At 51.3% G+C, this 12,210-nt stretch overlaps 1 protein-coding gene across 1 annotated transcript; it reads left to right on the plus strand.

Moving 5' to 3' along the window:
• The first annotated feature begins 490 nt into the window (after positions 1–490).
• TP53RK (TP53 regulating kinase) lies at positions 491–4,011 on the plus strand. The gene is made up of 2 exons (XM_053927122.1): positions 491–886; positions 2,932–4,011. Exons 1-2 carry the CDS (start codon positions 604–606, stop codon positions 3,408–3,410), a joined length of 762 nt encoding a protein of 253 aa, XP_053783097.1. The 5' UTR covers positions 491–603; the 3' UTR covers positions 3,411–4,011.
• The last annotated feature ends 8,199 nt before the right edge of the window (positions 4,012–12,210 follow it).

Raw genomic sequence — 12,210 nt, forward strand, 5'->3', positions numbered from 1 at the left:
CCTGATGCTTGAGCAGGTGACCTGCGCTGTGATGAACGAGATCGCGGAGCTGAGCGTTGGCGACACGGCGACCCTAGGACCAAAGGGCCTTTTTCTACAGTATTTCAAACAGAGGCCCAATGGTAGGCGAAGGAAAATGAATATATGAGGAGTGTATGCAATCCAACAGACACCCTCACGCGCAATATCTTCATTTTAATAAGCAATTACCAGAGTAAAACTGATTATCTTCGTTGTGACAATGATGACATTGAAATTCAAAGAAATGATGGGGGTTTCTTTGCTGCAGGACACGCTGCGCCCGGCACTTGTGGTTACTTCCCTAACAGCAACGCCCAGCTCAGGGAAACGAATAAGATTCTGGAAAAAGTGTTTCGTGAGAGGGGCCGCTGTTATCCGGAAAGAGCCGAAGCGCTGGGAGGCGGGGCCACAGCAGTCTTCCCGAGGTGCTTCGGAAAGAGCCGGAAGGTTGAGAGGCGGAACCACTTCCGCAGAGCGGAAGTGCCGGCGGTCGATTGGCCGAAGAGAGCCGACGGTTTCCGGAGCGAGCCGAAGCATCTCCGACAGCCCTCGGGCACAGCCGATGGGCGCCGAGGCACAGGAATGGCGGTGGCCGGTGCTGCGGCCGCAGGGACTGGCGAGGGGCCCGCGGCGGAGGCCGTTGCGTTGGCCGCGGCCCGGGAGCGGAGCAGCCGCTTCTTGAGCGGGCTGGAGCTGGTGAAGCAGGGCGCCGAGGCGCGCGTGTTCCGCGGCCGCTTTCAGGGCCGCGCGGCTGTGGTGAAGCACCGCTTCCCCAAGAGCTACCGGCACCCGGCGCTGGAGGCGCGGCTCAGCCGGCGGCGGACTGTGCAGGAGGCCCGGGCGCTGCTCCGCTGCCGCCGCGCAGGTGAGACTGCCCGCCTCGGGGGCGTGGGGAGGCCCGAGGCTCCGGGGCCCGGGCGACGCGGGTGCGGGACTCCCTTGCGCCCCGTGCCTTCCGCGTGGCCTTGGGTATTTAAAAAATGTCATCCTTTCCCACCTCTCTTCTTTCACTAATTCTTAAGGAGCCTCTTGGCCTTGCAGCGACGGACATTTGTCCCGGAGCTATTGAGACCGGTTCAGTTCCCGGCTCTGTTGCTCGACGTTGAGCACGTTTTTTTTTAACAACCCTCAGTCTCAGTTTCCCCATTTGTACCGTCTCGGTGTTTGATCATTGTCTCTTCCTTTCTTTTACGGACCAGATGTAAGTACAAGTACTTTCCCTGGAGCCAGGCCCTCTGGGTTCAAACGTCCACACTACTGTAGCCTTTCACCCCGTTTTTTAACCTCTCAGCCTGTTTCCTCACCTGTAGAGGGAACTCACAGTTGCAGTGATAATCTCCTAGGGATATTGGGACCGTTAGAGGCGGTGTGTATGCCACCTGTTACATTTGACTGCATGACTGACACGTAGCGCTTCATAAAGTTAGCTGTCATTAAGTCGCTTATTTATTTTTTCATTAAAACACCATGTGCACCATCACCGCAAACCTGTTCTCAATTGAGAAACTGATTCTCAGAGAGGGGAAGTAACTTGCCCAAGGTTACACAGCTAGTTAGTGACCCAGCCAGGTCCTCAGCTCATATCCCTCTGACTCAGAAAAACTGGCTTTTCACTTTTACACTTCTTTCCTTTCTTACATTGGTACTTTTTAGACACCTGTGTACACCACGATATTGTTAGGTGCTGGGAGATGGGGAGGAAATTCAGTAGTGAACTAGCAGGCATATTCTCCTTGGATTTAATGAAGTTATTTGTGTGTTCATATTTTCTTTTTGCATCGTCTCTAGGATGGATGTAAGTTTCATTAAGCAGGGATTGTGGTTGTGTTATTTCCTGCTGTATCTGCCCCCCCCCCCATATTCCCAGTATCTAGAAGTATTCTGAGCATGGTTGACATTCAATAAAGATTCATTAAATCTTTGGAAGTCTTGTTCTCAGGTTACAGAAGCAGAAATGGAGGCGTAGAGAAGTTGATGTGACTTTAAGGTTATACAAGTGTAAATGAGTTTTATTCAAGGGTCTTAGAATTTGCAAATCAGAAACACTACCCGGTAACACCCAGAGTGTTCCGAAGGAAAGAGACAAGTTGAGAGTTCTAGTAAAAAGTTCATTCTTCAGAAGCATCAGACGGTACTCATGGCCTCTGTATTGGTCTGAGATGGTAGCCCTCCAGGTGAGTGGCAGCCTGTGTAAGGAATGTCAGGCGGTCTGGATCCATGAATATTGTTTCCGAAGTTCTTCAGGGGCTTGTCTGTAGTATTCGTGTATCTCTCCAGGTATTGATACACAGCTGAACAGTTCAAAGTTTAAGTCCTCAGGCTAGTTCAAGTGAAACAAAATCTCATGCTTCAGCCCATTTGGTCTGAACCAATTTGGTCAGCTTGGCTATACAGATTCCATTTTAAGTCAGCTTAGTTGTACTGATCGCGTCTTGCTTTATTCACTCCTTGCTCACAACTAATAAGGAAGGGAGACGGGATTGAATTGGTCCTTCCTGACCTTGAACACGATCCTCTAAGCCAGTACACCGCTTGGCCTCCTGTTTGTGTCCTCGTCAGATAGATAGTTCTTAACTCGGCCTGCCCTTACCCTTATGGCTTGGCTTTTTTTTGGGGGGGGGGGTGGAATAAGCAGGAGCGAAGTCCAATCACAGAGGGTGGAAAGCTGGAGGGAGCTCTGGCACTGCTAAACTTAGCTGTGGGGTGGTGTGAGGCAGTCATGCCGACCGTGAGAGGGAGCAGCTTTCAGATGAGTTAAGTTAGACCATTCTACAGCGTTTCTAAATTGTTTTCCAGAAATTAGCAGATACACACTGTAAAAAACTGGATCCATCTTTGAAATTTAAGCTTACCATTAAAAAAAAAAAAGAATCTAATTCCGTGACTGAACTGGTTGCGTCTTGATTGCAGGGATATCTGCCCCCGTTGTCTTTTTTGTGGATTATGCTTCCAACTGCTTATTCATGGAAGAAATTGAAGGCTCGGTGACTGTTCGAGATTATATTCAATCCATCATGGAGACTGAAAAAACTCCCGAAAGGCTCCTCGGCTTAGCCAAGACCATCGGGCAGGTTTTGGCTCGCATGCACGACGAGGACCTCGTTCACGGCGACCTCACCACCTCGAACATGCTGCTGAGGCCGCCCCCACAGCAGCTGGACATCGTGCTCATAGACTTCGGGCTGAGTTTCATCTCGGCGCTTCCGGAAGATAAGGGGGTTGACCTCTACGTGCTGGAGAAAGCCTTCCTCAGCACCCACCCCAACACCGAGAGTGTGTTTGAGGCCTTTCTGAAGAGCTACTCCTCTTCTTCCAAAAAGGCCAAGCCAGTGCTCAAGAAACTGGATGAAGTGCGCCTGCGAGGACGGAAGAGGACCATGGTCGGGTAGAAGCCTGCGCGGGGCAGCCACAGACCGTGAGGCCGTTTGCTTCACGCAAATCTGAAGGCGTGCTGCGAGCATGGGTGAGACCCGAGAAAGTTGGGCTGTTTGTACGTGCTGCCTGTGATCAGGCTCTTCAGTGTCATTATTACCTGCGGTCCGCTGTTCTTCCCGTGTCCGTCAGCTATGTCCCAGGCGGGCCTGAGTGTACAGCGGACCCGGGACGGGCTTCTGCCTCAGGTACATGGTACAGGTGGCATTAAAGAACGTGGAACCACATAACGAGAAGGTTATTCTCTTGATTCCTGGTGAGACCAGAACGAAGTCTCGGTGGCAGTGTGTCTTCACCTGCCCTTTAACCCCATGCTGGTTTCTCTCTGGTGTGCATGGCGCTCTTCTTGAAACCTCCATAGAGGGATGCACCCTGCGTTTTTAAAACGAAGTAGAGTCAGAGAGTAGGAAATATTACATGTGCCTTACGTGTAGTATGGCGAACACTGTTTTATGAGACTTTACATATACGTATATACAGACAAGGGTATGTATTGGGTATTAATGTAAAATATAGTTTTGAGGGTCATGGTGGGAAAAAAGAATGAAAAATACTTGACTAATTTCTCTTAAGAGTCTTTTATACAACATTGTTTTTATATTTGTAGCTCTGTGATTTTATGGTTATCTTCTAATTAAGACAAGTGGTTGAATACAGTTCCTTTTAGTTTATTTAGGTAAAAAAGTGAATCAATTTGTACCACAGACAGTACATAGGTAGAGCAAAATTGGTGAAGTGGCTTGGGAATGACCACAGTTTGACAAAGCCTGGTTCAGGGGAAGGTAGAGGAAAACTGAGTTAAGATGCCAAGTGCCACTAATTAGCTCACACGTAACCTTACCCAGCCTCAGTTGCTTGCCCCATAGAAGGTGTGTGTGGAAGGTATCATAAAATCCCTTTCCTCCTCGTTGGCCCCAACTAGCAAGTGAGCATCCTGAGAGCTGCTGTGTATCTGGCGCTGTGGCGGGCACTGGGTGCGGTGGTGAGCAAGGTGGACGCGGCACCTGCGTCCATAGAGGGAACATTCGGGTGGACCGAGTCCGACCTGTGTCCGTCTCCTTCAGAATGGCTCGCACCCTTCCTGGGCAGTGGGGACTCATAGAACTAGTACCATCACCTGGTCACTGCGTGTCAGGCAGGCTGCCGGGAGTTTTCATCCTGGACCTGAAAACAACTGCACCAGGTGTCACCCCATCTCATAGATGGAGAAACAGGCTCACACTGTGGGCAGCTTGTCTAAGACGGCACAGGTAGCAAGGGGTACTTTCACCTGCCTCTGAAGCCCATATTCTTTCCACCGACCCTTTAAGAAGTGGTATGCTGGATATGACAGGCCCGTCCTACGGAATGCATTGGTGGTGCTAACATTTCCCAAGATCTCCAAGGGCTACTGGAGCCAGCAGTTCTTTTTCAGTGAGTGTTCTCCACACGGCAGAGGACTCATTCCCCAGGGTCCTCATATGCACCGTGAGGTTGATGAAGGCTAACGGGGACCTCGCTGGGGGACGACTGGTTGACCCACGTGTGAAGGAGGTACGTCAGCAGATCCCTGGCACTCACTGCGTGCCGGGTACTGGAGATGCACAGGGAACACGAAGGCTGCCCTTACCCTCCCGGGAAGGGTAGTCTAAGCACCCACGGCATGTGTGCTGTAAAGGGTGCTGAGATCCTGAGTGAGCTCGAGGGGAGGAGGGATGGGTGGTCAGGGAAAGCCTCTGCTGAAGTGCCCAGGGAGCTAAGATGTGCAGGAGAACGGGAGATGGGATGTATGTATGTCCAGGCAGGAGGACCGTCGTGTGCAAAGGTGGTGAGGGAGGAGCTTCGTCAAGGGACAAGACCAGTGTGGCTGCTTTGCAGCAAGCTGGGATGGGGACAGGAATGAGATCAGAGAGGTGGCTGAGGGCCTTGTAACAAGGTTGGGTTTTATTCTTCATGGGCCGTGGAGGGTTTTAAACAGGGAGACCTGTTTTGAAAGGATTCCATTGGTAGAAAAAGGACTGAAGGAGGCAAGAGTGGAAGCAGGAAATCAGTGGGAAGGTTATGCAGCTGACCGGGCCAGCAATGATGGTAGCCTGGGGGTGGAGGTGTGGGCGAGCATGCTGTAAACCATGACGCCCACTGGTGTGAGTGACGTGGCCGCCTGCAGCCATGGGAAAGCAGAAGTGATCCCTGCAGGCACTGAGAGGGAGAGGGGTACTGCAGACTGGAGAAATGTCACAAATGTTCCCAGGAGCGTTGTCTTCTCTGTGTACTTGGCCTACAGCCCCTGATGGACCTAAGCGGGCAGTGGATTCCTTCCGCAGCTCAGTGTCTCACAAAGCACAGAGACGTCCTCTGCAATTCCAGATCGCTCGGAGTCCTGGGAGGACAGCCGGTGGCGTGCACGGCTCTGAATTCCCACCTGAAACCTCCAGGCAGGAGTGACAACCCCCACGTTATAGATGAGGAAACACTCTCAGCAATGCAAAATACCATGTCCTAAGATCACAGTAAGTGGCAGAAGTGGGATTCAAGCCCACGTTTTTAACAACAACATGAAGTACGTTATGTGCATTAACCCATTTCACAGAGGATGTGACTGAGGCAGAGAGAAATTAAATCTTGCCCAAGGTCACCCCACTAGTGGGCAACACAGGCAGGGACATGTGATGTGACGCTGAGATGTGTCCAGCACTGAAAAGGACATGGCCCCCGTCTCCTGGAATATTTAAAAGAGCCTCGCGGGCAGCCCGTGGGCCCCAGGACGGACTCAGGGAAGCCTGGCATAGTGAGTGCCCGTGCAGGCGCGCTGGTTACACTAGATGTGCCGCGTGCGCTGGCGTCACGTGCTGGCGTAGGGGCTGTAGGAAGCACCCACAGTAAGGAAGCATGTGAGGTACAATCTGCTGTAACTAAGAAAGTCAACCCTAATCCTGATCCTGTTCCAATGACATTTTAATTACAAAAACAGGCAGCTGGCTTGTGGGCTACGGCGTGCCAATTTGTTTTTTAAAAATACTACATTAAAACATTTGTCTCGATTCCTGAGTGTTTAGGTGCCCCCTTAAGTTGTGCCCTAGTAAGAGCCTCACTCACCTGGTCCGAGTCCTCAGCCAGCTTTCGCTGACTGCGACCATGTGCTTTCAAGGAAGGGCCTGTCCCAAACCTCTTCTGGGGGGACTGGGAATCTCTGGTCCTCAACTCAAGCCCCTGCAACTGCAAAGCGCCAAGTTCCCCTTTCCCAGGCCCAGAGGAGTGGCTCTCTTTTGCCACCAGAGGTCGCAAGTTACTGTCATTCCCGGTGCAAAGCTATAAACAAGAATCTTCCCTCCCATTCCTCCATCCCTCCTCTTTCTTCATTTCCTCCCCCTTCCCGCTTTTCTCCCCATCTCCCTCTCTTGAACTTGGTCATTTATTCACTCCACACTGTAGCTGAGCATCTGCGTGTGGCAAGCGCCATGCTAATCACTCAGGATGTAGTGAGCAAGACAGACATGGGGATGCCTGCTCCCATCCCGTCTTAATTTGGTCACCACGCACTCCTTCACTCACTCACTCACTAGATGCACTTTTCCACATAGCCAGGCACCTCCCCCAGTGAATCAAAAGGTCTGGGGCTGGGCTGAGAATTTGCATTTCTAACAAGCTCCCAGGTGATGCTGAGGCTGCCGTTCTGAGAACCACTGTCCTATGGAAACTCAAGGTGTCTCAGGAGATGAACAGGAAACGGATGCTGGGAGGGCAGAAGCAATGGTTATTGACTACACCCACTTCACGGAAGAGGAAGCTGGGGCTCAGAGATGCTGAGAAACTTGCCCAGAGTCATCACCCTGTAAATAGTAGAGATTGTGCCAGACATTGTTGCCTATCAAAAGCTCCACCCTCCCCTCCATTCCTTTTGGATAGAGCCTCACTTGTTCAGGTATGTATGAGTGGAAAACAGCTTTATCTCAGGGAATCTGAGTGGTCCTTGATGCGGGGATGGTCACGTGACCTTTATCTGGCCAATAAGACACAAGAGGGAATCTGCACAGTTGCTTCTGGGGGAAGATACTGCTTGTAGATGAAAGGGGTGTGAGAATTCTCTCCATGCCCAGACTCCCACACTTGCCCATCAACAATTCCTGCCTTTAAATGCAGTGGTGATAACTGGGTATTCAGCAGCCATATTGAGACCATGAGGCCACTCCTGCAGGTAAAGGGTCAATGAGAAGAGGACCATAGAGCAGAGAGATGGACAGAGTGAGACTCCATCCGTAGTGACATCAGACCTCCAACCTCTTGACTTACTGCATGCATAAGCAAACGCCTTTAAAGCTGCTGCTGCTGCTTTAATGGGGTTTGCTATCGCCTGAAGCCAATAGTTCCTAATCAGAAGAGATACAGATACCAGCCCCCTGAAGCCATGTGTGCCTTCCTGGGTCAGGCTGGGGCATGTTGGGCAGTGAGGGCGTCTATCTAGGTCAAAGGGGAGAAGCAATGACAGGAGGATGCCAACACCTTCTCTCCGGGGACCCCAAGGCAAGAACCTGGGACTGAGATTCAGCCTATTCAAGGCCTGGCCCATCTCTGCCACCTACGTCCTCTCTGAGTTTGGGAAAAATCCCAGACTTCCCTGGGCCTCAGTTCCCCCATCGGCAAGATGAAGGGCTCAAACCAGATCAGACAGGTGGCCATACCCACAGCCACGCAGCCCTTCACAGCCAGCCCTCTGGCCAAGGCCACACGATCAGAACTTTCTGAAGATCATGCCATCCCTCTGTTCCAAACACTCCAGTGTTTCTACCTCAGTCAAGGTCAATAGGCCCTCCCGCCCCTCCCCAGCCCTTTCTGACCCCTGCTGGTCATTCTGAGTCAGCCACACAGTTCTTCCAAGTCTTGCTCCCATCCCAGGGCTTTTGTGTTTGCGGTTCCCATTGCCTGCAACGCTGTTCCCACAGGCCTTCCTGTGGCTGCCTCCCTCACTTCCTGCCGAGCTCTGGCAAACTCCACTTTGTCTTCCCGGAGCACCCTGTGTGAAAGGTAATAAATACCCCAGCTCCAGCCCTCCTGGTCTGCCTCCCCAGCTTTATCTCCGTACCCATTCACGAGCACCTGCTGTCTTCCGTGTTTCTGTGCACAGTTGCTTCCATCTGCTCCAGGGGCAGGGGGCCTTGCTGGTGCCACTGTCCCCGCCCTAATTTCCATAATTAGGTGCCTGAAGAGTGGTGGGTAGTAGTGGGTGCTCTGCAAACGTGTACGGGATTGCAATGGATTCTCTCATACAAACCCAACCTGGTTGTTGGAAAGAAAATCAAGGAGCCACATGAGCCTTCCTTGGGCTACTACAAACGCGCGCGCACGCACACGCACGCCCCGCCTACCCTCCGTCTTCCCTGCTGGAGTCCGAAGCTGCGCTGGTCCTGACCTGCAGCTTGGAACAAAAAACAGTCAGAACCCTGGGAGTCTGGCTCTGATCAAAGGCCTCCTCGTGTTTGTAAACCTTTGGTCTGTGCCTGGAACAGAGGGGGTAAGAGGATAGCTGGGAACACAGAGTCAGTCACAGCGCCAGGCCAGGGGAGTCCAGGGCCTGCCTGCCCCTCCCCCAGAGTGAGGGAAGACCCTGAAAGGCCACACTGCGGGACCACCCCCAGGGCATCTCAAGGGGGGACTTATTCCAAATGCTGACTGAGGTCCACCAGCAGGGACTTGCTTCAATGGCAATATTGCTCTTGGAACTGCAAAGGCCACCAAAATGTCACATGGAAAGATGCTGGCAGAGGTACAGGGCTCGGTGAGGACAGTGCGGGGAGGGGGCACTGAGAATCGCTCCTGGCAGGGGAAGGGGAGGGGGAAAACTGATGCCAATTCTCCCCTCATGCTCTCTCCCCTCCCCCTGCTTCACTTTTCTTCATAGCACCAAGCACCATGTGGAATGCTATCGGCTCCACTCACTTATCTCATTAGAAAGCTACTAAAATGAAGCCTTCGTAAGAGCGGAGGGTTTTGTCTTATTGGATCACTGCTATGGGGCGGCATCCCACATGATGCCTGATGCATAGTAGGTGCTCAGTTAATATTTGTTGAAAGAATGCTATTCAGAATCTTGATGGCTGTTCATAATAACAAAATACAATGATTTAAACCAGGTTCAATTAGTCAGTATTTCTTGAACCTCTACTGTGTCCCAGGCTCTGTTCCAGGCACTGGGGGTGTGGCCAGAAACAATTTGGACTCCTTGTTCTCATAGGGTTTTATCCAGCAGGGATAATTGTAAATGATGAACCATGTTGCGGAGGAAATAACTCAGGAGGATTTTGTACTGAACGAGTGAGGTCGCATTGAGGACGGCTGTGTTTCATCAGATGAGGTAATCATGGAGGCTCCAAGGAGGAGGTGACATTTGAGTTGAGACCTGAGTGCATAGGAATCAGCCACTATGATAGGAAGGTGGGGAGGTGGGAGGAAGAGAGACCCAGGCAGAGGGAGCAGTCAATGTGAAGAACTTGGCATACTTAGCCCTGGCTGGTGTGGCTCAGTGGATTGAGTGCCAGCCTGTGAAGCACAGGGTCACTGGTTCAATTCCCAGTTAGGGCACATGCCTGTGTTGCAGGCCAGGTCCCCAGTAGGAGGTGCACGAGAGGCAACCACACAATGATGTTTCTCTCCCTCTCTTTCTCCCTCCCTTCTCCTCTAAAAATAAATAAATAAAATCTTAAAAAAAAAAAAAAAAAAAAGAACTTGTGCACAGTCATTGAGAGGACAGCAGGCCGGCCACGGAGCCAAAGAACCGGGCAGGAGCTGGTCATTTATGTAAGTGCTCGGCACAGTGCTGGTCACACAGTGAGCCCTTAGTAACTGGGCCCTTGACAACAATTGATATATAATGCATAGTGTACATAGATTGTTATTTGCTTGTTAAAAATGGACTGTGGGGGAGTAGCAGTGTGTATCACTGGAATTTCAGCTCTACCATGCACTAGCTGTGTGACCTTGGGCAGTTATCTCGTACTCTCTGAGCCTAAGTTGCCCCATCTGTTCAATGGGCATATCTAGTAGGGAAAGAGAATAAGTGGTAATCAGATCGTCCACTGACTGTGGAAGTTCTTTAAGAATTTCCTCCCACATTCTACTTCCTTTTTGGTGGGAAGCAGGGAGAAACAAAGGAAGGAAGTTCGTGGGTCCAGTCTGGGGCCACCTCTCCTCCTGTAGTGCTCTATGCCCTCCAGCTGAAGGGCTCCTGTCCTATGGATTCTCCTTCCTCTGAGAAGGACTCTCCTTCCTCTAAGAAGCCCTTCTCCAGACGAGAAAAGTAGTAGTTAACTATTGCTGTGTAACTAATTGCCCTGGAATTTAATGGCACAAAACAATTACTTATTATGCTCACAGATCATGTGGATCAGAAATCTGGGTGGGGCACAGATTGGGGCACAAATTGGGCACAGGGTTGTCTAATCTCTGATCCACTAGGGCGTCAGCTGAAGAACTCAAAGGTGGGAGTGGGGTGGGGTGGGGACTGGAATCTTTTGAAGGCTGATGGATTCCCACTCCAGTTCGCTATGACTGGCTGCTTGTTGGGACCCTTGGTTTCTCTCTGGGTGGTTTTTCTTCCTGGTTTAGTTGGAATGTCAAATATGGTGGCTGTTTCAAGGGTGAGAGTCCCAAGGGTGAGGGAACCAGGCAGAAGCTGCACCCCCTTTATAGCTCGGCCTTGGAAATCTCTAGCATCCATCTGCCATGTTCTATTCATTGGCTCATCATAAGCCCCCACCCACTTTCAACGGGTGAGACAGAGACCCACCCCCACCCCGGGTGGGAACAGTGTGAATCCGAGGAGCGGACGTGATGCACATCCAGGGTGGAACGCTCTCTGGTGTCTCCTTGGAAAGTGCCATCTGTCGCCAGCAGAACACTAACCGTTGTCCATGGTTGAACACCGACCATGGGCAGGTACTGTGCTACGCTCTTGCCTGTTAATTCTCCAAACACGTCTATTACCTACGTTCCATTCTCATTCCCATTTCAGATAGGAAACAGGCCCATCGGAATCAAACCTCTTGCCTTGGGCTGTGCAACAAGCAAGTGGTACAGCCGGAACTTACGTGTAGCTTTGTCTCATGCAGGGTGGCTATTGGAAGGGTTAGAAAAGATCATCCACGTGAAGTGCTGGAAACCGTGCCTGGCATGTAGTCAGTGCAGTTTATGTTCTTGTTATCGCTAACAATATTATTATTATTACTTTTGAGCCACCAGCTCGAAACCTCTGCTCTAATACTAAGTATCATACTCTCAGTCTCTTCGCTGGCTCCAGAACGAGAGAGCCGGTCCAGAGGTCTCCGCTCTGGGGATGCACCAGAGTGTCTATGACGCCAGTGGGTCCAAACCCCCAGGAGAGGTTTTTCCAGCTTGGGGTATCCCGTCCTCCCACCCCCAGGCTTCGAATGTCCAAAGTGCTCCCCGCAGGGCCTTTCCCTCCATCCAGTGTTGTCTGATGTGAACCTGACTAAAACCTTTGATGAAGCCGGTTATCGGGCTAGTTCAAGGTCAGGTCCCTAGTCTGAGAGGACATGGGAGAAAGTTTTGTCACAACCTGCAGGGTCCATTGGGAAATAACTTACCCAGGGTTCCAGGAATCATGGAAACATGATCCAGCTGGGAAGTGGGCACTGCATCCCTTTCTGGGGCTTTCTCTTGCCACCTCTTATCTTCCCAAATTTCAGATCTTTGCATCCAGTTTTTGGGATTTTCTTATGACACGCGCTCTGCCTCATGAGTTACTGGATATTGTTCTTGGAGTGG

This window comes from Desmodus rotundus, chromosome 6, assembly GCF_022682495.2.
Source record: "Desmodus rotundus isolate HL8 chromosome 6, HLdesRot8A.1, whole genome shotgun sequence".
NCBI classification, from domain to species: domain Eukaryota; kingdom Metazoa; phylum Chordata; class Mammalia; order Chiroptera; family Phyllostomidae; genus Desmodus; species Desmodus rotundus.